The 27,422-nt window shown below is 44.1% G+C and overlaps 2 protein-coding genes and 1 pseudogene across 5 annotated transcripts in view; all 3 read left to right on the forward strand.

Annotated features, from left to right (window-relative positions):
- rorc (RAR-related orphan receptor C) overlaps positions 1-10,820 on the forward strand; it is a 45,091-nt gene extending 34,271 nt beyond the window's left edge. For both annotated transcript variants that reach the window (XM_083637303.1, XM_083637302.1), the window contains 7 exons: positions 350-451; positions 532-653; positions 1,249-1,381; positions 1,492-1,599; positions 4,505-4,615; positions 9,387-9,496; positions 9,792-10,820. In XM_083637303.1, coding sequence (XP_083493429.1) covers positions 350-451; positions 532-653; positions 1,249-1,381; positions 1,492-1,599; positions 4,505-4,615; positions 9,387-9,496; positions 9,792-9,956 — 851 coding nt within the window. In that variant the 3' untranslated portion in view covers positions 9,957-10,820. The remainder of the gene's footprint in view (positions 1-349; positions 452-531; positions 654-1,248; positions 1,382-1,491; positions 1,600-4,504; positions 4,616-9,386; positions 9,497-9,791) is intronic.
- On the forward strand, positions 6,461-8,017 carry LOC310784057 (nuclear factor 7, brain-like; annotated as a pseudogene). Its single transcript has 2 exons — positions 6,461-6,573; positions 6,727-8,017. The product of its transcript is annotated as a nuclear factor 7, brain-like (transcript).
- Positions 10,821-16,812: 5,992 nt separating the features above from the next.
- ecm1b (extracellular matrix protein 1b) lies at positions 16,813-27,320 on the forward strand. 2 transcript variants are annotated; one of them, XM_083639329.1, is made up of 11 exons: positions 16,813-17,109; positions 17,373-17,429; positions 17,562-17,630; positions 17,798-17,869; positions 19,778-19,852; positions 19,971-20,221; positions 21,650-21,855; positions 22,863-23,148; positions 25,855-26,072; positions 26,335-26,422; positions 26,663-27,320. In XM_083639329.1, the coding sequence occupies exons 1-11, from the start codon at positions 17,040-17,042 to the stop codon at positions 26,840-26,842; spliced, it is 1,572 nt and encodes a 523-aa protein (XP_083495455.1). In that variant the 5' UTR covers positions 16,813-17,039; the 3' UTR covers positions 26,843-27,320. The 2 variants fall into 2 exon arrangements, with proteins under 2 accessions (XP_083495455.1, XP_083495456.1); XM_083639330.1 differs by lacking the exon at positions 19,778-19,852.
- Positions 27,321-27,422: the final 102 nt, after the last annotated feature.

A 27,422-nucleotide genomic window follows, 5' to 3' on the forward strand; every position in this document is an offset into this window, starting at 1 on the left:
CTTTCAAGGACTCTATCATGGACATATTCACTGACACCTGCAACTGCTTCCTGAACTAGTTCTTATCCCCTGCCTGTCTGCTCCGGCTGTTTTTGTTTTATTTGCTCTGTCTGTCTTGCTATGTTTTAACTGTGTTTTAACTTGTGTTTTAATTTGTTCTAAGTAACTTTGTATTTATTTTATCCCCTACCCCCTATCCCTCAAAAGGCTGTGCCTTCTGCCAGGTCACAATTGTAAATAGGAATTTGTTATTAATGACTTACCTGGTTAAATAAAGGTTAAATAAATAAAAATGAAATAAAACTCCTTTTCTATGCCCCCCCCCTCTGTCTCCATCCCTCTGTTCCAGGCTTTGACTCCAGACAGCCATCTCCTGATCTGATGGGGATTCGTCCCTTTGACACCCCGGAGGACGCTTTCAGTCCCTATCCTCACTCCCTGCGAAACATAGGTGAGTGAAGGGCAGAGTGCTCTGACACATGGCCACATTCACGGTGCCTCTGAAATATTTACCAGCGCTTTATGTTGCAGATGAGCTGTGCGCCAGCATCGTGCACTCCCACAGGGAGACCAGCCAGTTCAGAGCGGAGGAGCTGCAGGCTCTCAGATGGAAGATGTTCAGCAGGGAGGAGATCCAAGCCTACCAGAGCAAAGTATAACATCCTCGTTTCTGTTTCCTCCTCTTAGTACGTCACTTGCACATGTGTGGCCGCGTGAGCCCAGTCACATTATTCTCAAAACAAACAAGAGCTTCAGAGATTGCTCGAGGCTGAGGTCATCTCTGAGTTTCATGTTCATTTCTCTACTCATCATTTCCCCCCTACCTACCTACCTTACATTGTATGACTTCAAGTCAAAGTTCAAGTCTAAAGCAGGGTATGCAACACGATAGCTGATCACAGTAAATAAAGAAATAAAACACAGAAATACTTTATATGTGAAATGAAACCGCAGGAAGAGCAGCAGATGGGAGAGTGTGGCCTGGGTAAACCCAGCCTCCACGTGACCTCTATCTATGCGCTCTCAGTCACTAGTCTTTGTGACTGAGAGCGCATAGATAGAGGTCACGTGGAGGCTGGGTTTACCCAGGCTAGGGAGAGTGGGGTGGGTTTAGGCCCCATGGGCTAAATGGAACTTGAACCTGTTTGATTGAACCTGTGGTTGATTTGATTGTCGTGTTTGATTTGATTGTCGACTAGTGGAAAAAGAGTACGTTCAACACCCTCTCTCCCTCCGCCTCCCTCACAGTCAGTAGATGAGATGTGGCAGCATTGTGCCATTCGACTGACTGATGCTGTGCAGTATGTGGTGGAGTTCGCAAAACACATCCCGGGGTTTCGTGTGCTCAGCCAGAACGACCAGATTGCACTTCTCAAGACTGGTGAGTTTGCCGGTTAGTCACAAGATGGCTGTCACATACGGCTTTCGTCCTGATCTCAAATGTCTCTAACATCTTACTGTATTTTCCTCGTACTCCTCACCTTGACTCAGGTTCCATGGAGGTGGTTCTGGTCAGGATGAGTCGGTCCTTTAATACAGACAACAACACCGTCTTCTTTGATGGGAAATTTGCTGGGACTGAAGTCTTCAAGTCTTTGGGTGAGGAGGACGATTCTGTAGAACGTGTAGAACATTCGTAGATTAGACGCTTTCTCAGTGGCGATCTAACTCACTCTGTGGTGTCTTCTCTTGCAGCGTGTGGTGATCTAACTCACTCTGTGGTGTCTCCGATCTAACTCGCTCTGTGGTGTCTCCGGTCTAACTCACTCTGTGGTGTCTCCTCTTGCAGCGTGTGGTGATCTAACTCACTCTGTGGTGTCTCCGATCTAACTCGCTCTGTGGTGTCTCCGATCTAACTCACTCTGTGGTGTCTTCTCTTGCAGCGTGTGGTGATCTAACTCACTCTGTGGTGTCTCCGGTCTAACTCACTCTGTGGTGTCTCCCCTTGTAGCGTGTGATGATCTAACTCACTCTGTGGTGTCTCCGGTCTAACTCACTCTGTGGTGTCTCCCCTTGTAGCGTGTGATGATCTAACTCACTCTGTGGTGTCTCCGATCTAACTCACTCTGTGGTGTCTTCTCTTGCAGCGTGTGGTGATCTAACTCACTCTGTGGTGTCTCCGATCTAACTCGCTCTGTGGTGTCTTCTCTTGCAGCGTGTGGTGATCTAACTCACTCTGTGGTGTCTCCGATCTAACTCGCTCTGTGGTGTCTCCGGTCTAACTCACTCTGTGGTGTCTCCTCTTGTAGCGTGTGGAGATCTAACTCACTCTGTGGTGTCTCCTCTTGTAGCGTGTGATGATCTAACTCACTCTGTGGTGTCTCCTCTTGCAGCGTGTGGTGATCTAACTCACTCTGTGGTGTCTCCTCTTGTAGCGTGTGGAGATCTAACTCACTCTGCGGTGTCTCCTCTTGCAGCATGTGGTGATCTAACTCACTCTGTGGTGTCTCCTCTTGCAGCGTGTGGTGATCTAACTCACTCTGTGGTGTATCCTCTTGTAGCGTGTGGAGATCTAACTCACTCTGTGGTGTCTCCTCTTGCAGCATGTGGTGATCTAACTCACTCTGTGGTGTCTCCTCTTGTAGCGTGTGGAGATCTAACTCACTCTGCGGTGTCTCCTCTTGCAGCATGTGGTGATCTAACTCACTCTGTGGTGTCTCCTCTTGCAGCGTGTGGTGATCTAACTCACTCTGTGGTGTCTCCTCTTGTAGCGTGTGGAGATCTGACTCACTCTGTGGTGTCTCCTCTTGTAGCGTGTGGTGATCTAACTCACTCTGTGGTGTCTCCTCTTGTAGCGTGTGGTGATCTAACTCAAGGGCTCATTATACTCGAGCAAGCTCCGTGGGGGTGGAGCTCCGCGAGTCACCGTGCAGACCTCGCGCTGGGGCAGATGCTAGTATACTCAGAAGTGATCAGCCAAGTGATCAACATGTATTGTACAATGGTAATAGTGAAAATAGTGGTAATAGTGAAAAACCGCAATGAAACGCTATTATGTGCAGTACTGAGTGCGCTTTCACTCTCAAACGACCGCACATCAGCACATGAATGAATCACCAAACTTGTTTTTACTGAAAGCCGTTTCAGTTCTCAGCCCTGATTGCCTACTCTGTGCTGCTTTTAATCTCTCTTATTCATGCTCTCAAAACAACACATTTACTTGGTGAAATGACTAAAAACGAACAGTTGCAAATCAAAGTTTATAGCCTACCACATGGGTCAAGAAATGTGGGGAAAACACAGCTCAGTGTTCAGGGCTCAGTGGCTTGAAAGTGGCCATGTTTGGAGAGAAGCCGTGCGGAGGTCGTGCTGTGAGAAAAAAAATCAGGCACACGGTGGGCGCCCTACAGAGGTAGCGAATAACCACGCCCAACAAATTTACGTCATTTGACACGCCCGGCCCTCGCTCCACCCCCGCGCCCTTCACGGCATGGTGAGCATAAAGCAGCCTTCACTCTGTGGTGTCTCCGATCTAACTCACTCTGTGGTGTCTCCGATCTAACTCACTCTGTGGTGTCTCCTCTAGCAGCGTTTGGAGATCTAACTCACTGTGTGGTGTCTCCTCTTGCAGCGTGTGGAGATCTGACTCACTCTGTGGTGTCTCGTATCTAACTCACTCTGTGGTGTCTCCGATCTAACTCACTCTGTGGTGTCTCCTCTTGCAGCGTTTGGAGATCTAACTCACTCTGTGGTGTCTCCTCTTGCAGCGTGTGGCGATCTAACTCACTCTGTGGTGTCTCCTCTTGCAGCGTGTGGTGATCTAACTCACTCTGTGGTGTCTCCTCTTGCAGCGTGTGGTGATCTAACTCACTCTGTGGTGTCTCCTCTTGCAGCGTGTGGTGATCTAACTCACTCTGTGGTGTCTCCTCTTGCAGCGTGTGGTGATCTAACTCACCTGTGGTGTCTCCTCTTGTAGCGTGTGGTGATCTAACTCACTCTGTGGTGTCTCCTCTTGTAGCGTGTGGTGATCTAACTCACTCTGTGGTGTCTCCTCTTGCAGCGTGTGATGATCTAACTCACTCTGTGGTGTCTCCTCTTGCAGCGTGTGGTGATCTAACTCACTCTGTGGTGTCTCCTCTTGCAGCGTGTGGTGATCTAACTCACTCTGTGGTGTCTCCTCTTGCAGCGTGTGGTGATCTAACTCACTCTGTGGTGTCTCCTCTTGTAGCGTGTGATGATCTAACTCACTCTGTGGTGTCTCCTCTTGCAGCGTGTGGTGATCTAACTCACTCTGTGGTGTCTCCTCTTGCAGCGTGTGGTGATCTAACTCACTCTGTGGTGTCTCCTCTTGCAGCGTGTGGTGATCTAACTCACTCTGTGGTGTCTCCTCTTGCAGCGTGTGGTGATCTAACTCACTCTGTGGTGTCTCCTCTTGCAGCGTGTGGTGATCTAACTCACTCTGTGGTGTCTCCTCTTGCAGCGTGTGGTGATCTAACTCACTCTGTGGTGTCTCCTCTTGTAGCGTGTGGTGATCTAACTCACTCTGTGGTGTCTCCTCTTGCAGCATGTGGCGATCTCATTGCGGCAGTGTTCGACTTTGCTCATGGTATGTGTGCTCTGAAGCTCACGGAGCATCAGATCGCTCTGTTCACTGCACTGGTGCTGATCAATGCAGGTAAGGTCAAATGATCTGTCTCTCTCTGGTGTTGCACTACATTACATTACATACACATATAAAGTCAAATCCTAAAGTGCTAGAAGGCCAAATCTGTGGGTATGACTAATGTCATGATCCAGCCCCAAGCGTCGATTGGTCTTTTATGGCAAGTTGGGCTCCTTTATGTTGCATTACCACCTCCTCCTGGTTTTATCCATCGACTGATTCCCTACTCTCAGTCCATTACCAGGAGCCGGGCTCCCAGACAGTAGTCTTGTACTCACCCCGGGGGGCACTACCCATGACATAAATCAGTGAGGATATCATTTATGTATAGAATTGGTGATGTCACCAATGACGTCGCTCGAGCAGTTGATGATGATATCATCAGTGATGTCACTCGAGCATCAGTGATGTCATCGGTCATGTGTGATTATGTCGTTCTGAGCAGTTGAAGGATTGTGGCACTGCCGGAATGCCGTCTATTATAAGATAAGTTAGAACACGGCTCTCTTGAATACTCGATTCTGATTGGTCAATCAACAAGATTCACCGGTCATTATTTCTCGACAACCGACCGCTGCTCTGCCACACCTGGATTAATCAGTTGATAAGAGCCTTTTGTCAGCAAGACACTACTAATTAGGCCAACCAGTTGCAGCTGTGGTGTCTTGTGTGCCAATTACGAATGAAACCGCTTTGTCGTTGAAAACGCTATTAAAAAATCTATTTGAATAATTATTTTTGTCAGATTATTGAATGATTTAGTTGTAGGCCGTGTTCTAAGCGGGATAATGGATAGTGAGGCGGTGATTACTGGAAATAATGACCTTCAGGTGAATGATTAAGCCCTCCGCTGCGCGTCGGGCTCAATCATCACCTGTCGGTCATTATTTCGCCAGTAATCACCGGCTCACTATCCATTATCCCTTACTTATACAACAGTTAGTTCCAGCCGGGCAATTTGATTGGACAAGAGGGATCCTACCAGTGCCAATATTTCATGATAATGCACTGGCGCTTCACTGTGTGTAGATCACATTACATTACATACATTACATTACGTAATTTGGCAGACGCTTTTATCCAAAGCGACTTACAATATCACATTTTTGTCAGCAATAGAGCAATCAACTATGCAACTATGACAACTACCACTTCTGAAGGAACAGTAGTACAAGTTTGGTTCATTTTTTTTATTTTTTTTTTAAGAGAGAAAGAAGTTAGTTCAAGAAGGGCCCAGATGGAGCCTGAAAAGGCCCATCCTGACCGTCCTGATTATCTTCGGCCTCGTGCCTACGACCGAATCACAGCAGTGCCGATATTAGCCAACAACCGCACTCCCGAGATCTCGTGTGATATTGCTTAAATGATATCTTGTTCTTCCATTGTGACATACATCAAATTGTGACATCATCAGTGATGTCATAAATGCTCAACAGCTGGTGGTATAAATAGGACCAGTAGATTGCTTCCCTTGTCCGAACCAGTGTTAAGAAGCGGAAACAGAAGCACTGTTAAGGCGACTTTGCTCACATACCTCTCCTCTTAGCTAAGTTATTGTACAACCGAAGAGCCAACCTCCAGAGATTTGTGATACTACACCCTCTAGCAGGTATCTCGCCTCTTAGCCAAGTCGCCACATGGCCTAAGAGCCAACTTCCAGAGATTTGAGTACCCTGCATGACTGAACTCCTGGACTCTGTCCCCCCTTCACCATACCCTCACCTGAACATTGAGAATAGTGTCCTGACCCCACGCCCCAAGGATATTGTTGCCACACCTAAGAATCCAAACACATTCTCTCAAACACTATCATTTAATATTCTGTCCAGTTCGTTTTCAGCTTCACTGAGAGACAAAATGGCTTCCAGATCAGAGGAGGATCTCTCCTGTCATGTCTGCTGTGACATCTTTAAAGAGCCTATCATTCTGTCATGTGGGCACAGCTTCTGTCAAGCCTGTCTGCAGAGCTGGTGGACAGCAAAACTAATACATGAGTGTCCACTTTGTAAGGAAATATCTTCACAGAGTGAACCACCTCGTAACTTGGTGTTAAGGAACTTGTGTGAGATTTTCTTAGTGGAGAGAGATCAGAGAGCTTCAGCAGGATCTGAGCTTCTCTGCAGTCTTCACTCAGAGGAGGATCTCTCCTGTCCTGTCTGCTGTGACATCTTGAAAGATCCTGTCATCCCGTCATGTGGCCACAGCTTCTGTAAGGCCTGTCTGCAGAGCTGGTGGACACACAGACAAATACATGACTGTCCACTTTGTGGGGAAATATCTTCACAGAGTGAACCACCTCATAACTTGGCGTTGAAGAACCAGTGTGATGCTTTCTTAGTGGAGAGAGCTCTAGCTGAGCCTATCTGCAGTCTGCACTCTGAGAAACTCAAGCTCTTCTGTCTGGAGCATCAGAGTCTCGTCTGTCGAGATTCAGAAACACACACCAACCACAGATTCAGACCCATCAATGAAGCTGCAGATGATCACATGGAGGAACTCCAGAAATCACTGAAGCCCTTCCAGGAGAAACTGAAGCTTTTTAACAAAGGCAGATTAAGCAGGAGTTTAAGAAGCTTCACCAGTTTCTACAAGAGGAAGAGGAGGCCAGGTTGGCTGCCCTGAGGGAGGAAGGTGAGCAGAAGAGTCAGACAATGAAGGAGAAGACTGAGGGTCTGAGCAGAGAGATAGCAGCTTTCACACACAGTCAGAGCCATAGAGGAGCCGAGAGCTGAAGATGTCTCTGTCCTACAGAACTATAAGGCTACAGTGGAAATAGTCCAGCACCCCCTGCTGGATGATCCACAGCTGGTCTCAGGAGCTCTGATAGATGAGGCCAAACACCTGGGCAACCTGAGCTTCACAGTCTGGGAGGAGATGGTATCCTACACTCCTGTGATTCTGGACCCAAACACTACCCATCCAGAACTCATCCTGTCTGAAGAGCTGACCAGTGTGAGAGAGGGAGAGAGACAGAAGCTTCCTGACAATCCAGAGAGGTTTTACTGCTGCTCTGTCCTGGGCTCTGAGGGCTTTAACTCAGGAACTCACAGCTGGGATGTTGAGGTTGTTGGAGACAGGAGATACTGGGCACTGGGTGTGGCAGCGGAATCTGTCCAGAGGAAGGGAGTTATATGGTCTGGATTATGGGAAATATGGTTCATTAATGGTAAATACACAGCAGCCTCCACATCAGGTTCATACACTGTTCTCCCATTGAAGGAGAAGCTCCAGAGGGTCAGAGTGAGTCTGGACTGGAACAGAGGAAAGGTGTCATTCTGTGATCCTGATACTAACACACACATACACACCTTCACACACAGCTTCACTGACAGGATGTTTCCCTACTTTAACCCTTATGATCCTCTGAAGATTTTAACAGTGAAGGTCTCTGTAACAGTGGTACAGCAAATGTAGGGCATGTCGACCAATCAACATGTTGAGCATTTGAAGCGCTGGTGCTGAGCTGAAATATTGAGCTGATATATATATATATATATATATATCTGTCTATAAGAGGGTCTGTCCATCTGTCTGTCCGTCCGTCTGTATGTCCCCACGAAAGAAAGAAAGAAAGTGACCAGGTGACCAATGATGTCATATAGTTCGAGATGGCTCACCCTGGTGGCCGTAGTGATGTCATATATCACTGATGATGTCATAAATCACTGGTGATGACACAAACAGTAACCTCGCGTCACCAGGCTCTTCTCGGCGAGAAAGAGCCTGGCTCCCGCCCACAATTGATTTTGTCACCCTACTGGTTCCCGCCTAGAGCCCGCCCTAGACCGGATGGCAGCGTTTCTAGCTCGTCAACTTTCACGTTAACTTGACAATTTGACCCAAGTATCAGAATCCTCTTTCACCGTTTTGACCGGTGTGTCAGGCGGTGGTGGCGGAGATGCCATTTTGCATAAACGTTTTGTTTTATGTAACGCTAGCTTTGTTTTGATCAGACTCTAGTTTAGGTAACATCACCGCGTCAAGCTAACGGCAACAAAGACGTTGTTAGGCGCATTGCCATCCGGTGTTAATTCTGGGTCCGGGGTTTACGCCCCCATGACAAAAAGCGGGGTGGAAGGTGCCCAGACTACACAAACAGTGATGAGATCATTAATCACAGGTGATCTCATACAGTTCTACATAGCTCAAAGTGGCCGTAGCTAGGGATAGGGAAGTTGTAGTCTCTACGACTGACAGGATTTGAGGGGTGGGTTAGGGGAGTGGCTAGGCCAGGGGGTTGTGAGTGGTGGGAGGGGGTGTGGGTAAGTAAGGTGGTGTGGTGAGGAAAGGGGGTTGGGCTAGGGCAGGGGCGGGCAACTGGCAGCCCGACGTTAGGTAATCTGTGTTTTTATTTTACTGTACATCCCAGAACATGGTGCTAATGGCGTTACCATTGTCCATCCACATACTGTTTAACGTTAGCATTTGAGCTAACACTATTGTAACAAACTATTCAGGATGCAATCTTTTTTTTCTAATGATGGCGAAGGCATGACCTGGGGCTGGTTTGTGGTCGATTGCCACTTTTGGCTAACCTGCAGACTGGGCAGATATTCCTTAATGAAACGGGACCAGAAGTGGTCCGCTATGGCACGGACCGTCTGTCTGTCCTGTGGACCCCAGCCCCAAGCATCGATTGGTGGCCAGAGCGATGACATCATTGTCATCATTGTCGAGAGACACTGATAGGCTGATGATGTCTACTCTGTACCCCTTCTCACCTGGGTGTGATTTTTTTTATTATTATCTTGATATACTTTTGTTTCACTATGTTTCTGTGCAGATCGTCCATGTCTGGAAGATAGAAGCAGGGTTCAGAGAGTGCAGAGAGACTTGGAGTTGGGCCTCACCCACATTCTACATCGAGACAACCAAGAAAGCCTCCTGCACAAGGTTTGTGTCCTCAAGATACAGCGGGTAGATCCAATTTAGGTCCATCTGATTGGTTAAAAGGTGGTTAAATGTAAACATAGAGTTACAAAGTAGCCACCTCTGTCTAGTTATCTTTTCATCTGCATGCATGTGTCTCTTTTTGTGTGTGTTTCTTATCCTTCTATAATGTCTAAATAATACCTTACATGACTGGACATGGAAGGAAATAAATAAATAAATACATGTATTCTCACATGCGTACCTCGGTGAAGGCCGATGCCAAATGTGTGTCTATATGTGTGTGTCCTCTCTGCAGCTGTACCAGAGGATGGCAGTGTTGCGCTCGCTGTGCAGTCTGCATATGGAGAAGCTGCGCTGGTTCAGTCAGCGCTACCCGCTCACGCTGCACTCTCTGTTCCCTCCGCTCTACAAGGAGCTGTTCGCCTCGGAGGCAGAGCTGCTGCCCGGAACCACTCACTGAGGAACTGAGTCATCTTCAGTACACTCCCTCTTGCTCTCAAACACACATGCACACGCGCACACACACATGCACGCACGCGCACACACACGCACACAAACGCACGCACACACACACACACACATCACATTTGATTAAGTCTCATCATCACTTGCTAACAGAATCTATTTTTCGAATGGAAATAAATGAGAAAAGCACAGTATAGTGTGTCAAGTATTACTTCCAGCAGAGCTTTTTTTGTAGATGTCAAACATAAGTATTTTGATGGCTTAAATGTATTTTGATTATTCCAAGGAAACACACACATTGTTTTTGTTTGAGAATACTATGTCCGAGTACATTGTCAATGGGGTACATGATTAACTTCCACTCAGGATGTTCTTTTGTGATTCTGTCCAGCTGTTAGCTGATACAGCTACAGCTATACCGTACGTCAGTCTGTTCTACTGTAGATCGTACAGTAGTCTTCCTCCTCAGGTTGATGTCTTCTTACAGCTACCGTACGTCAGTCTGTTCTAGATCGTACAGTAGTCTTCCTCCTCAGGTTGATTTCTTCTTAAGGATTGATTAATAAGCGCTACATAGTAGCGGTGTTTGAATAAAAACCTCACAGGTGTTTATGTCTCAATCCTATTGAGCTTTGAAAAGATAATTGCATTAAATGTAGAAAATAAATATTCCTTTGGAAATGTGCGAGTAGAAATCTTTGTGTGTAAACTTCTTTTTTTTCAGATTAACTTGATTTGTTTTCTCTACATAGCTTTGAATAAAGCCATGATTAATGAAGTAATGAACAAAGGTTTTCGTCATCGAGTATGTCTGGATGTAGTCATCTGTGTTCCTGGAACAGATGAGAGTATGCAAGTCTTCCAATAAACTGTGGAGGATATGAAATCAAGCGGATGTGGCCACTTTATTTGTCTATTTTTGAACAAGCAAGCTTAACGTAATATAAACAGTTATATAAGACTGAAACAGACAAGCAGAAAGATCCAGCAAGACCTGGGTGATAATAGAATGACCTCCAACAAATAGCACAATTCACTGATAGCTGAAATCTTATGCATGATTTTGTTAGGATGTTAAGTATATGGAAGAATATTGTTTAACGAGCCAGGCACCATATAGTTGTAGCTGAAGTGCAAAGACTTACTTTATTTATTTTTATTTTTTTTATACTTTATTTTTGTACGTTTTCATGAAACAAAGCACAAGTAGAACATACTGGAAAACAAAACAAAAACAAAACAAAACAGACAGTTGGTCACCTTTACATACATCGACTTACTAGTGGGGGATTCAACTCAGTTCGTACATGTAAACACAATCCATTTCTCCCAGTACTTGGAATACTTGTCAAGCTGTAAATTCAAAGAAAAGGTAATTCTCTCCATGCTCTGTATGTTGGTCACTATTTCTGTCCAGTCAGTCTTTGTTGGAGGATCGGACTGCAGCCACTTTCTTGTTAAAGCTTTTTTGCTGGCTGCCAGCAGTATTTTTAAGAGATATCTGTCCTGTGATATCAAATCGGTTGCGATGTTACCCAAGTAGATTGTAGGGAAAGAGCAATCAGTTTCTTTACCAAATATATCCTTTATAGACTTAATTTATTTTGAAGTAAAGATTCTGGGTGACCCTAAAGCAGACAAGTCATTAGCAGATTGGCACAGAAGCAGAATGTTGCTAACCAAGTTGAAAGGAAGTGACTAAAATAGTTGTTAGTCCAAACAACAACATGGTAAAGAAGCTGCATGCAAAAAAAGCCACATATCCTTTAGATCAGATCTGGTTCAGTCTGCCAGCTACTACTGTAGTCAACATCCAGAAAAACATGAACCCTGTATTTTTACCATGTTACAATTACAGTTAGTCTGTTGTCTCTTCCTGTGTGTGTGGGTGTCGGCTAGTACTGGGAACAAAAAAAGTAGCTTTCTGAGAAGTTGGATCATTCGTATTGTCACATAGGAGTGAAATAGGTTCATTTTGCTGTAAACTTGTGAAATTTGTATTTCTTACTATAAATACATCTATCTATATAAAATTGAGTATGTGGACTTTGTTTCAAGTTCTCCACAGCTATGTTGTTTTATGTGCGATCGGGCTGAAACCTTCAGGGTGTGTAAAGGGCACCTGCACGGGTGACCTGATTTTTTAATTAGGCTAATTAGCTAATGATGTGGTGTCATCAGTGATGATGCCCTTCCTGCCTTTGTCAAATGGTGTGACGACAACTTCCTTGTGGCTAAGACCAAGGAGTTAATTATTGACTTTAGGAAAAACTGTGACAAACCAAAAGCTAGCATCATACATGGTGTGGATGTTGAAATCGTGGAGACATACAAATATCTAGGAACAGTGTTCGACTCTCAACTCAAGTTCGAGGCGAACACAGTCTATTGTCAAGCGGGGTCAGCGAAGAATCCACTTAATGTGAAAGCTCAGTTCCTGTTAATGTCTGTGACATCATTCTTTGTAATTTTTACCAATCTTTTATTGAAAGTCTTTTAACTTTTTCATTTATTTGCTGGTTCAACGTGTTGTCTGTGAAGGACAGAAATAGCCTAAACCCTATAGTCGCACAACAGGCTGTACGTATCCTGTCTGTGACGAACAGGTTAGGCTCGTTCATACATATATAGATATATATGTATATCTTTTATTTCTTATACATGTTCTCATGTCTTTACATATAGAAATATATATATACTTTTTATTTCTTGTTCATGTTTATATGAGGCTGATCTGTTATCTCTGACATGATTTGATTTTGTTTGTTATGTCATGCTGTTACGTTGTGTCCTGTCATGTCTGAAGTTTGTAGCTCACTGTGAGCTTTTGAAGGTGTTGGGTAGGCTGTGAAACTGAATTGCCCTTCTGGGTTAAATAAAGTTGTCTGAATCTGAATCTGAAAAAGTGATGTCATCAGGGTGTACATGTGCACACACACACACACACACACACACACACACACACACACACTGATGCGGAAATATACCATGGAGGGACAGCACTGTGCCATATCTTAGTGTTATGATACCCAATATTGATATATAGGATAATGTTGCCCGGCCCTGTGTGTGCGTGCGTGTGTCTGTGTGTGTCCGTGCGTGTGTGTGTGTACGAGGGGGCTCTGGTGGGTCTGCTGTCTGAGAGTGGAACTGTGGTGTCTGTTCCCTGTTTTTACAGTCTCCAGACGAAAACATCCGTTTCCATAGCAAAGTTGAGTCAAAATGTATATCTGAAACCCTCCTGTCTGTGTTGTCAAAACTTCCTTTTTCCTTGCAGTGTTCCTTAGAAAACCCCCAGATTCTCTGAAATGTAGAGGGTATGCACACCCACTGGAACACGCCCCCTCAATCGGGAATGAGTGTCAAAATGAGTGTCAAGTTCCTCCCTGAGCAGCAGGTGTCAGTTATTACTGCATTCAAGCTCAGTCTTACTGAGACTCAGTGGGCGTGACCCCACAGTGACTTCTGCCTCTGTGACATCACATGCATACCCTCTATTGGATCAATTCTCTAAAATGAACGTCACCATTATCTCATGATTTTTATATTCAATGTCTGTTGTCAATTAATTCTCAGAAATAAATGTCAGATAAATTGTAACAAATTGTCTCACTCTATTTTAACTTCACCATTCCATGGGACGCGCCGGGAAGGCAGAGTAGAGATTGACTAAACTAACCTTCTGATAACTTATGCCTTGTACCAGAAAAATACCTTCCTGAAACAACACATACACACACACACACACACACACACACACACACACACACACACACACACACACACACAAGGAGGCATTGTGACAACACTAATCAGTGATGTCATAGGGGGGCAGACACACTGATGATGTCATCAGTGATATCATAATGGGGCACACACAAGGAGGCATTGTGACATCACTGATGCAATAACATGTAGTGAGCAACACATGCACACACACACCTGTGCGCGCCAATAGGGCAGGCGAGTCCGAGCTACGCGCTCGATGCCTAGTTTATATATATAAATGGCTATGACTCAAAAGTTCCCGACAGACTATAGATTATTTGTATATTTTGCTTGCGTGTTCAAGTTTGGTTTAGAAAGGTGTCAGTTCAGGCAGGCACAGGTTTCATGTGAGTATAAGTTCTGGGATATTAAAATAATGTTGTTTTAGTCTGTCAGGAAGAGTACTGTACTGTTGGTCACAGTCTGTCCTACAACTATCTTCTAGACAAGCATTGAGATAGGCTATCATCAAATTGCATTTTCTGCTTGACGGGTTATCTAGGAAGATGTCTATATTCTTGGGTCATACACATCACACAGTGATTATGTACTGTATGAGCCTTGAGCGGTCGGTGACCAAAATGAACTCTCATGATTTAGATTAATTTATTTGTTCTAGTATTTACGGAATGCTAACTTTTTTTTATACGTTTTAAACCCACAATCAGTCGTTCCGTACTTTCACCTCATGCTGACATGGCTTCACAGCAAGGAAGAACTATTTGCAATCCACTGTCCTGATACTTCTGCTACAAACTGTAGGTGTCCTCTCCCAGTGAAGGAGAATGAGAGCGGGGACACTCTGCAGTTTGTTTGCCCTCCTGTGCTGTGCTCTCTGACCTGCTTTGAGGGAATGTCTTGTCTCTCCCAGGACAAACACATTTCTGTACAGTTTTCCCCCCAGAGAGGAACCACCACCAACAACCATAAACTTTGATCCTAATACCTCTACTACCTGCTGCGGGTATATGATGGGAAAGCGCTGTGGGCAGAACAGTAGAAGACTTGGTTAATCCATGCAATAAACAACAGACCAGCGAAATGCATTGAGCCCCAGTCTAATCTGACACAAAGCACCAGTCTGGCAGTGAGGACTGTTCTATAGTCTGCACTCTGTTATGGAGGAGTGCCTGGAGTGGGGGTGAGAGGGAGCAGAGGAGGCAGAGCTGAGGGAGGCCAAGATGAAGGGGGGGGGGGGGGGGTTGTGTAGAGGTCACAGTCTGCCTTTTACAGCAAAATCCTTGAGGATTTCCCATAGACAGTAAAGAGCTTTCCGTGGAAGTCCAAGAAACCGTGGGCTCACTCTCACAGTGTGGGATTACATTAGGATTACCAGAGGCCGTTCAGACCTTGCTCATGTTGAACAAATAACAACACACAAATCTGTGGCGCGTTGCTTAAGCCAAGTAGTCATGGTAATGAGGAATACAAAACACATTTTCAGCTGTTGTTAAGTTTTCCTACAGGGCGTCCCTGGATACATCCATTTCCAGAAGAGGCAATTTCTTATACTTAGTTTCTTCTTTTGGTTAGAGAAAAAAGTACAAATGAATTTCTGTAGTCACAGGTACCCCAGTCTCCTTGTATTTAGATCACTTTGCTGTAGTGAAAATCCACTGCATTTTTCTCTACGCAGACAGTCTTGGCTGTAATCTGTGATGCCACACCAATACACAGTTCCATCCTCCTGCACACACCACAGCACTGATAATAACCATCGTCATCATCATCATCATCATACTGTGGGACCGACATCAAAGCAGGAAGCTGTAAAAGGCTCCAGGAGTGATTTTCAGGAGATGTTGAGATGCATTTTCTGGTTCACAACTGTGACTGTCTGCACATGAGCTCATCTGGGGCCCAAACCAACTTTATTCATTCTGAACAGACTCAATGCTCAAGCTAATCTGACATAAAAGTGTCATTTCAGTGGGCCTCTCTTTAGTCATTTAGTCCAGTAGTTCTCAAACTTTTTCATATCAAGGGCCCCCTAAAAACTGACATAAATAATTACATTACACCAAGGACCCATTTGATCAGATTTTGTCCCAAGGTCCTCCATCTGATAATATATTAGCTTTTGTGATGACCCCCGCTCTCCTGGTCCTGTCTTGTAGGAGCCTGGGGTCATTAGGCTGATTGGATGCACCTGGGCCTGGTTCCCCTTCAAGGACCCCACTTTGAAGACCATTTAATTAGTGTAACAAAGCTTGTTTAGTTGAATAGTTCTTCATATTTATTATGTGTTGTAGCCTACATGGAATTTTACATGTGGAAATCGTAAGCACCCCAACCATTACAAACACAATAATGTTCACAGATATATTTAATAGGTTAGAAATTAAATTTGTCATTTTGACTTATAAAGCACTTTGTAAATAAATCTGAGAAAAGTGCTATATAAATAGTTAATTATTATGACCAGTGACATCACTGGTCCACACTAACTCAAATTAATAACTCGTTAACTCAAATCAACTCTCAATAACTGTCAAACTAGATGAATGACTTCAAAACCGTCATCTAGTTTGACAGTTATTGAGAGTTGATTTGAGTTAATGAGTTATTAATTTGAGTTAGTGTGGACCAGTGATGTCACTGGTCCACACTTTAACACTCAATAACTGTCAAATTAAATGACAGACTTCAAAACAGTTTACAGTTTTCTGATATACTACTGATGTTCTAATGATACAAAGCTGGTTGGAAATGGGCGGAGTGTTCCTTTAATTTGGGTCAGTTAATTTCGGGTGATTAATAGCCTACTCTCCTACTTCGAGTACTCCGAGCCAGCTTCTTGCGCCGCCCGCCTCCTACTCATTGCGATATATTATGCTCCTACTACGCAGAATAAATTAAATGCATGTCCACACAGCGCAGACACCCATGAGGTTAATTGTGTGAGAGGATGCTATCCCTGGCAGCCCAGATTTGAGTGGATAGTGACTCATGGTGGAAAACTTTCTCCCTCCTCTCCTCTGTTCCTCACTCCGCCTCACACAACCCTTAAATCACAAAACAACCATAAAAAAGCTTTGCCCTGCCCGGTTGCAGGGCTCACTCACTCACACGCCTCTCTCCCCCGCCCACAGACAGACAGCACGGCAGCCTCTGCTGGACCAATTACCATGGCCGTTTGACCGCAGGCGTGTTTTCCTGGGCGGCTCTGGGCCAGAGAGTTAGCGGAACGAACCCAAAGCCGAGAGAGCACGGACCAGGCAGCACGGACAGGACAGACAGATCGAGCACCCGGACAGAACAACAGAGAACAGACAAACCGGGCACCGACACGATCAACACCACGTTTGAAATGGGCTGGTCTTGGGCTCCCGTCTGTGCGTGTGCGTTTGTCTTGATTTTCGCGAGTTCAGCATTCGAGGGTGGGTATTAATATATTTTCGTATGATCATTGTTTGCATGCAAGTAGCACACAAGTTATTGTTGTTTGGCGAAAGGCCAGGCTCCATATTTGTTCGTTTAGCCTACTTGTGGCGACGTAACGTTACTGACACTATTCTAAAATACTCTGCATGCATTATTAGTTGCCTGTAAAATTTGTAAATTAAAAAAATTTGAGTTTCATAACTTGTTCGTGTCTCTCCTCCTGCTTACCCCTCTCTCTTTTGTGTGTACACGTTTCCAGATGTGCCCATAATTGAGCAGCGTGAAGTAACCTTTGACATTGATACAATCCTGCAAGGTATGCATGTGATTGTGTTTCACCTGCTGCTCTGTCTGCTACACTGTAGGCTACTTTGTGAAGTCACACTTTTTTTCTTTAACCATATTATTGGGGGGAAACAATCCATGTGTGTGTGTGTGTGTGTTTCAGAGATGAATCAGCCAGAGCCTGATCTCATGCAGAAAGAGATGGACTTGACCGATCTCCTTGATCCCATTGGTAACATTTGTCTTAATTATCTTTTATTTTGACCCCTGTTTTGACACAAATACATAGTTGTCCAAAATGGCAAATTTTATGGCCAATATTAGCTTATTATTAAACATGTGTATAGGTTTAAAATAACCTTATAATTCCTTACAAGAACAAATCCCTGTATCTTTCAGAAATGAATCAGCAAGAAGAGCCTGATATTATGCAGAAACAGGTGGACTTGACAGAGTTCCTCAGTTCCAGAGGTGGGGTTTGCCAACATACCTTTTGTATTTGGTTTGGTTTAAAGGTATAATGCAACTTCATAAAAAAAAATGATATAATTTATACAAAAGTTTCCCCTCAAAACGATCACTTCTGGCCCATATAATAGTGTGGCAGTGTGTTTATGTTGAGAGACGCTGCGCCCTTTGTGTATTTCTGCAATGGGAGATTGTTTTGGTGTGTTCTGTGTTTATGTGGTCGAGCGAGTGTAACCGAGTTGAATCAGCGCGGATTCCTCGTGAGTCCCGAGTGGTAGCGAGTGGATTGGTTAAACTCACTCCCCAGGTATAAAGGCATGTTAATCAGCTCCGCCAAGGGAGCTAGCTCTCTTGGCGTTGCGGTTAACATGTCGGTCTCCCAAGCCGAGGGTCGGCAGTTCGAATCCACCCCTGGGCAAGCCCTTAACATGGGTTGCTGCAAGTACCACCTACACAACGCCGTTACACGAGGTTGTGTTTATGTGGAGAGAGAGTGCCGGTAAACCCTTAAAACGCAGGGATTAAATGTTACTTTCTGATAGTTTCACAGTGGTTTGTTATAAAAACACAGATGAACACACATACCTACAGACCATCGAATTATGAGGTCCAAAGAGCTCAAAACCCAATCTGGGAAGAAGCTCCATTTCCTGGTTTTACTCCGCACTGACTCTGCTCTGCTGAGAGATTCCTCTCAGAACATCTTAGCAATCCTATTGGCTGGCTGTTGCGCTGTGAGTGACGTTATTGGCTGGGCGTTATACAGCCCCCACGTGGACCTCTACACAATGTATCCGCCCAAATACGTCCCGGCACAGCCAAACAATATGTAAACAAACAGCCCCTAAATCAGGCAGGGGGCAGCGTCTGACCACAAACACACTGCCACAGTATTTAGTGGGTTAAAATTGATGTGTTTGAGGGGAAACTTTTCTATAAAGATAAAAATTAAATAGTTCCATAGTATACCTTTAATAATACATAGCCGACCATATGTGTGAACTTGAAACATTTGTCACTGCACCTGCTCAGATTTGTGCCTGTAACTCACATTAAGCTGAACATGTGAGTCATAAAGGTATAGGCTGCATCCAAAGCCCTGAGGGAGAGAGGCATATGGTGCTGTTTTTAAATATTTCATTTCGTTTTTCCCTTTGGTTCAGTAGGCTACTCATATCTAGAGTGCAACGATGTGAAAATTTCATATCACGATTATAGTGACCAAAATTATCACGGTTATCATCAGTGTTATCACGGCTTGTTAAAATGTGCGGAAAATGTTCAAAAAGTACTAATACACTCACAGAAATCATTTCACTAAGTTATTCAAAACTCAGACCCAAAAAGGACTGATATACACTCACTGAAATAATTTCTCCAAGGCTGCGCGTTTGCATCTGGGAGATGGTTGCCAACTTTGGTTGATGATGGACAGTATTTACCATGTTTTTCAAAGCACTGTAGTCATGGTAACATGGTAATCACGGTAGCACGGTTTTAATGATAATGAAAATTTGAAACGGTACGGTTATCGTCAGGAGTTTTATCACGGTTATCACTAAAACCGGTTATCGTTACATCCCTACTCCTACCAAATAATCAACATCCCTACTCATACCAAATAATCATGACAGGTTTGTTTCAAATTCTTCCATGGCCTTTTCTTGCATTCTCCCTCTCTCTCTGGCTCCTAACTTTCATGCTTTACGCCACCATATCCTGTCCAATGTTTTCGGCTACATCACCCTGACTTGAAATTTCTTTATAAGTAGAATTGTTACAAAAGCCTCATGCCTGCACTTCACTGGGTGTGCCTTCTTTCTACTGAAGCTTAGAATAAAGCAGAAATGCCACACAAAAAAACATAAAAAAACAAAGTACTGGTTGATAATACTGCCTATATTCTGTCAGGGGGCTCCAGATCGGCCAACCCAGCTCTGTCCCGTGTTGATGTCACCATGGATACAGATTTCACACCTAGAGGACGTGTGTATACTTTTTCCCCTCTCTTGCTTTGATTGTCACGTGCCGTGTTCAGTCACCCTCTCCAACTGTGACTGTCCCACTTCCTAAATGTTTAGCTTCCCCATCCTTCCCTCTTAAGGTCGACCAGTGTCTGGGCCCTATCCCGTTCAGTTCCCCCCCGGCCAGCCGACCTATGCCAACCTTCCGGCCATCTGTGCCCACGGCGACCGCCGCCCTCGCTACTCGGACTCCTATTTCCCCGGGTCAGGTTTTGGCCAGCTGAAACGCAGGGCGGAAGCTGTCAACAATGCTGAGTCCTGGTTTAGCGTGTGCTGCAAGGGGCTGCAGACGTGGACACAGGAACAGATGCTGTGCTGTACCACACAGGCGGTGAGTCACGGCTTCTGTCTTTCATATTGCTCGTTTTGTGGATTGTGTAATTTATATGCTCTTTTTTTAAACCTGGTTCTGTTTCATTCAATTTGTTTTTCTTTGTTGTCGGTGTTTCTGCTTGGGTTTCTCCACCCCCCCCCCCCCCCCACCCCCCAGTAGGGCTGGGTAAAAAAAAATCAATTATCTGATTTTGAATCGATTTTTTATTTTAGTCCTTTGATATCGATATGTCCAGAGATCTTTTTTTTTTTTTTTTATATATATAAACATAGGCTATAATGTTATAGGCTGTGTGTGGTAGTTGAAACATAGTTTCAAGTTGACGTTTATTTATGTTTGTAGTTGAAACAAAAACATAAATACTGTAGGCTACATAAATGGAAATGTTTGATCATTAATATCTACTTTTAGAAATTATATAGGCTGAAATCAAATCGCTGTGCATAATTGTGAAAGTGTCTTTATTGACAGATGAAAAGTCTGTTATTTACCCTTTGTCACCACCTGGTGAGTAAATATATGTGTAAGTTACTAAAACCATTAAAATTGACAACCGGTCCGCAACTTTCTTTTCCCATGTATCTACCGGTCCTTGGTGCAAAAAAGGTTGGGAACGCCTGTGTTACATAACTGGACAGTCATGTAATTCAGGTTACAGCTCAAAAAACATGTTTTAGTATCGCTAACCAAATCGATATTGAAATTAATCGAATCGGAATCGAATCGAATCGGGATTAATCGATTCGGAACCTTGTCAATCGGAATCAAATCGATTCTTGAAATTTGAACCAATACCCAGCCCTACCCCCCAGTATTTTCTCACTCAAGACGCTTGAACTCTCGAGCAGCGATGCAGCAAAAATATTGTTGTTCCAACATTTTATACAGTAACAATATCACAATTTCATGTTAAATAGCTAAACATATTCAACACTATCCAGTTAATCCCTCATGTTAAGGAAGAAACAAACAGGTTTATCTCAGACTTTCATGTGAATTTCAAAACCTTTGTAACTATATTCATTTCAGCTTCATTCCTTAGCTGAGCATATTTGTCATACTTGTACTTTTTTTTTTTACCAGCCCAAAGATAAAACACTGCATGAAACAGTCTTCGTATTGCAACGATGATGGTATTTACATTCTTTGAACAGAACTGGGGGCCTCGGGTGCTTCCACTTGATAAGCCCACAGTGTGAAACAGACATAACAGACAGGCCTTGGCATGATTTCCTGTCTGTGAGGCTGTTTGAGGGCAAAAAACAAACGTGTACAAAATTCTTCCGTTAAAAAGGCTTTACGTTGACGTTAACGCCTTTTTCTTACCCTGTTTATTTCCCACTGTTGTCTGTTAAGAGTTTAATTGGAACACCCAATAATTGATACACCAAATCGGTTTGTATTCGTTTCCTGTGTCTACTGCAGTGGATGCAGGCAGTAGACTCCTTCTGTCAGCAAGACACGTCCGTGAAGGACCGTGTTTACCACTGCTGCAAAAAGAGTGGCAATGACAGGCTGAACTGCTTCCAGCGAGATGCTGCCAACCCCGACTACCTGCCCACAGAGGAGGTGCCGCTGCCAGAAATGACTTCTGCCTCCAACTTCTTGTTTGACCCCAGCACATGCCAGAGGTATGGAGGAAAGTGAAGAAAAAGAACATTAATGAAAATAATGATGCTGACATGTCGTAATTTTAAAGACCCCCTAAAGTCAAAAATCCATTTTTCTTCTTGTTCCTACAGTTGGATGTCTGAGCTTCACTGTGCAAAATGATGTCTGTGTAGAGTTTGACAGAGTTTTGACTAGAAGGCTGTTTCCACAATCGTCTGCTGAAAGTGGAAATTTCTCTGAGCTCACTGAAAATGCCGTTTTCAACAAGCGTTGAAACAAGAGTAGCGTGATGTCACAAGATTTGTGACATCACGAATCTTGGAGCCAATCCCTGTCCAGTATTCAGCAGTTAAAGCCCCAACACATTCTCACTCCCAACTTGTCATATACTGCAGATCGGTCAGGAACCCTTGTCGTCACTTTATCACTAGTGAGAATGTGTTGAAAGCCCGTGTTGTATGCTGTGATTGGCTAGTTATGTTCTAGATAACCATGATTGGTTGCTTTGGATTTTTAAATGAGGGAGAAGGAGGGGAAGTCATTTTAAGGATTTTAACAAGATAATTGGTCTTTTTTTGTGGGAAAAACCATCGTACACAAATTATTATTCAAAGTAGAGTATTTTATACACATCTTAAAACATGACTTTAAGGGCTCTTTAACCTTATTTACGGTACATCAATCTTAGCAAAATTCTGACATTTAAAATAAATCAATAAAAAAAATGAACAATTGGTCTAACAGAGTAAATTGGTTCCTCTCAGGCCCACTCAGTAGACTTTCACAGCAGATAGAAATGATATTCTAACATTTATACTTGTGTGCAGAAGACACAAGCAGAAATTGGTTTTTAACAATTTAAAATATGCTGCAGCCAGTGCCATGCCTTCAGCCAAAAGAAATAGACACACAGATTGATCATCTGGTGTGGAGGAGGGTAGACCCAGACTCATTCTCCATTTCCAAAGTGCTCTAGAAGTGAAATGACTGACGCGTCTGACTCTGACCTCATGTCTTGTGCTTGCAGGATGGAGTTGACTGCACGCAGCGTCAGAGGAAAGAAGCAGAGGAAGCCACAGCCATCTGCTCCCCAAAACGTCGACATCAGCTTTCCTCCTGGACGGCCCACCGCAGCCGACATCGACTCACTCTGCCGCAACCGCAAGCTCCGCCCCCGCTACGATCTCAAGTGCCTGCCGCGCAAAGGCTACGGCTGGCTGGCTCGTCAATCGAAGACCATTAATCGCGTGGAAAGGGGATTCAAACAGTGTTGCAAAAAGCAGCAGGAGGTCTTCACCTGTGCTGATGGGAAGGTACAGTATATTGAGCATCAGGAACCTGCTCAACTGGAAAAAAGATGAAGTCAGATGTTCGGTATTAACACATTCACTGCCAACAACGTATGAACACGTTTTCAGAATCCAGCTGTTCCCTGCCAACAACGTGTTTACACGTTTTTGGCATCGATTTTTTTTTTTTGACGGTGGGTTGTGCATCTAAGCCTTTTACATCTCTTATATAATTATTGGAGCCACCGAACGTTTACAACCCATTCCACCGACCCACTAAGTGGCAACAGTGCTCTCCTGGCTAGAGAAAGGAAAGAATTTTTTTAACTTGTCAAGCCATTCTCAGCCCAGCCATTCTCCTTTTCGCGCTGATTGCTGGCGATGCGGGATTGCAAATTTACATAATAGATTCAGCCGATCTACTATGATCGGGTGATAGATTACAGGTGGAGGAACACACTTTGAAACACGCAGCATAAATATGACCAGAATCGCAAAAGCTTCTCTCAACCAAAACTCCAAACGAGCGAGTCCATCCCGACTTCCTCAAACAGCGGCCCAGACATGCAGGCACAGGAGAGCAGCAAAGCACTGACTGGTGACAAGCTTGTCCGCCCACGGAGGGCGGAGTTGAAGCAACTCGAGAGGGAGGGAGAGAGAGAGAGAGAGAGAGAGAGAGAGAGAGAGAGAGAGAGAGGGAGGGAGAGCGAGAGGGAGGGAGAGAGAGAGAGAGAGCGAGAGGGGGAGGGAGAGAGAGAGAGAGAGAGCCAAAAATGAATGGTTAAAGTGACCGTTCCATCCAATTTCACAAAAAGCCGTTTATCTCTGAATATTCTTTTTCACGCTAAAACCATGCTGTATTCAACTGCTAATGCTTACATAACTACTAACTCTACAAACTAACTCTTTTAGACAGAGAAAGTACACATTCTATTAGTACTTTTGAGATATTGTATGTTCACAAACTCCAAGCTGAAACGAATCCTCGGCTCTTATAAAATGAGCCATAATCCTCAAAAAACGGCTTGGCAGAAGCTACCTACAGCAAAAAAAAACGTCTGGCAGTCAATGTGTTAAGAGATGCATAGGCTAATGCTAATGCAATACTTTCTCCGTTTGACCATTTTTAATACAATAATGTGGAATCAAGAGGCCGTCCGGGTCGTGCAGCGGTAGATTCCCTGCCTACCAACATGAGGGTCGCAGATTTGAGCCCCCGTGTTACCTCCGGCTTGCAAGCCCGGATTAGCAACTATATGGGCAGGGTGAGTGCCCTGGGGCATCAGCTGCCTTGAGGCATCAGCCAAAATGATTCTGCCACTACTTTTACTGTCTTTCAGAGGCTGTAGCGGGCTCATTTGTAAAGCTAGAGCTAGATGGTATGAAACTAGAAGACCTAATGCATCCATTGATACCAAGCATGACCTGCTAGGTTATCATGAAGGGGGTTAAATACCACTCCAAAGTTAGACAAAATTTTGGCAAGGGAAAAACGGGCATGGCCATATTCAAAGGGGTCCCTTGATCTGTCACCTCAAGATATCTGAATGTGTAGGAGCCATTTTGCTTGTTTTGTAAAAGAACTACAAGGCGCCTAGTTTGGGGCGCGTGATGATGCAATCACAGTGCGTCCGACAGCAAGACTGATTTGATTTGACACACTGGCTGGGTTTGAGACGCCAGACAGATAATGTTTTTCAACCGCAAGTAACACGCAAGCAAACGCTTTAGTATTTTGTTTTGAACTAAAGTCGCTTTTTGTGGAACGTTCAAGAAATCCACATCATGTTTTAGATGCATGCATCGAGCCTTATTTTTGATAATGTAATAGCATGTACTTCCACACTCATACACCTTGCTAAGACCTATCTACAGACCTTCAATCAAGCCATGTCATCAAGTAAGTGAACCAGTTGGATTAGCGTGTTGGAAACGGGTCCGTCTTAAAACGTCTCCCTGTTGAAAGTTGTAACAGAATGATAATGAGTTCTATGGGTATCCACAAGTCTCCCTTTACAGACATGCTCACTTTATGCTAATCCATTTTATTCTTCCAAAAAAAATCAGTTTTTCGCATGCATTATAAATGTGTTATTTTTGCCTATTCTGGATTTTTCTGCATATAGGACCCCTAAACACAAATGGAATTGCAGGAATTGAGTGTGACTGGAAAGCTCAGACTCTTGTAAAATAAATTAGCCCAATTGTATTCATGTGTGATGTTAGTCCCCATCATCTACATTGTGTCTTGTGTCTGATATGTGTGTGTTGAGGCTCTACTTTAGCAATACAGTCATGTAAATCTGTGGTATTTATCGCCATAGTAAATTTCACATTTTACGTACGTGTGTAAGGGGGGGGGGGGCACTTCAAGTCTGGGTCACCCTGGGGCATCACACTGTGTTAATCCGGCCCTGGCGGCTTGGTGGGGCATCCGTATAGACACAACTGTGCCCGTGTCTGCGGGTGGGAAGCCGGATTAGGGGTGTGTGTCCTGGTCATTGCACTAGTGCCTCCTCTGGTCGGTCAGCCTATTTGGTGGGAGGGGAACTGAGGGGAATAGCGTGATCTTCCCACACATGCTATCCTGCCGGTGAAACTCCTTGCTGTCAGGTGAAAATACAGTAAGTGGCTGTTGACTGCACTTGTATCAGAGCGAGCATGTGCTAGTCTACGACTAAAAGTTATGTGGAAACAAATCTCTCTCTGCCTTTCCCCTCTGCTTATTAGTGGCGTGAGGAGATGGACAGGTTCTGCAGGGAGGAGAAGGGGGGGAGGATGAACTTCACATGTTGTGAGAAGGCTGAAGGTCAAGAGCGATACGACTGTTTCCAAACCCGTGCTCCTCACCCAGGTTACCATGTGGACCTGTCGGCTGCCCCTGCTGCCTCCCCTCAGGACCCCTCCCTCAGCCAAATCTGTGATACTCACAAGATCGTCAAGAAGAAGTAAGAGAGGACACTTCTCTCCATCTCTCCTCACACCTCTTTGTCTGTCTCCTTCACTCCCTCCTAGTAATTATCTACTTTTTTTTGTTTCCTTTCTCTTTGAATTCTTTTTTTTTTAATGATCAATTCTGTCTTCCTCTTGACGCAGAAAATGAACTCACCGATGCTGACACCCACATGCACAGTGTTGTTCACTGAGAAACACTGAGTCTGTTTACTGTAAAGTCAGAAACAAGAAATAACAAGCCGATTGTGTTTTCAGGTTCAGTGCTGGCCTTCCTATCCAGAGCTTTGTGAATCAGTGCTGCCCTCTGTCTGCAGACCAGAAGAGTTCATGTATTATGGAGAAGGTGAGTTTAAAGCAATTAAAATGGCAGCACAGAATCTAGAGAACTGCATTGCAGAATATGCATTTTATTCTGTGCATAGAAGACAAAATTATACAATTATATTGTATATTATGTATTTATGGCTGGGAACATTTAAAGGGAATATTGTAGGTGATGAACGTTTGGGAGCTGTAAACCCACAAGACAGGTTTTCTCATGTTACTTGTCATTTGTTTGATCTTGTTCTCTCTGTGAAACCAGCTTGTGAAAATGTCAGAGAGCCAGTGTTCAGCGAGGAAGCCTTCCTCCCCAGCTGTCCGCCGGTGTTGCCGCACCTCTTCCCAAACTCCATCACAATGCCTCTCCAAAATACTTGTTGATGCCATCTCCAAGGCAACCAACGCATCCCGTCAGAAGAAGAAAAAGTGCCCTCTCTCTTAAAGCTTTATGACCTGCTGACCATGATGGCCGTGGGCCAATCAGAGAAATGGCATTCTTAAAATAGAGGTCACCTCTAAAATCACTGGCGAGGAACAGCTTTTCCTCTCCAAATCCCACTTATCTCTCAGTAAGATTTTTTTTTTTTTTTTTTTCTACTTTGGATCAACTTTAAGCTTCACTCCTGCCAGGATCACTTACAGTCATCTGAAAGTACATTATAAGAGAAGCATTGCCATTACAACTATAGTATTTTCATAAAGGAAGGAAAAGATTGTTTAGTGCTACGTTTGTAAATCAGACTGTCTGTCACTGTACCACTTATTTTTTATAGGCTGCTCTTTTCATATTTGATTGTGAATGTTGCATTTTTCTATCATTTTTCTGATTCCTTTGGAACTGCAAGATCAGTTTTATTCTTTTGGTTAGGATCATGATCTATAACGGTTATAATAAATAAAAGTATATTTTCAAAAGTGTACCTTTTGTGTAGTTTCCTGTTAATTTGTGAAATACAAAATAATCAAACACAGTACCTGGCATGAAGAATTAACATTTGCCCAAAATCTGATGCAAATCTTTC

The sequence above is a fragment of the Poromitra crassiceps genome (genome assembly GCF_964638095.1).
Source record: "Poromitra crassiceps genome assembly, chromosome: 1".
Taxonomy (NCBI): Eukaryota; Metazoa; Chordata; class Actinopteri; order Beryciformes; family Melamphaidae; genus Poromitra; species Poromitra crassiceps.

Excerpts from the sequence above, each read along its gene's own strand:
- ecm1b (XM_083639329.1), top strand. The coding sequence starts at position 17,040 with ATGGGCTGGTCTTGGGCTCCCGTCTGTGCGTGTGCGTTTGTCTTGATT. Across the intron at positions 17,430-17,561 it reads CATTGATACAATCCTGCAAG|AGATGAATCAGCCAGAGCCT; the intron begins GTATGCATGTGA and ends TGTGTGTTTCAG. Across the intron at positions 17,870-19,777 it reads AGAGTTCCTCAGTTCCAGAG|GGGGCTCCAGATCGGCCAAC; the intron begins GTGGGGTTTGCC and ends ATATTCTGTCAG.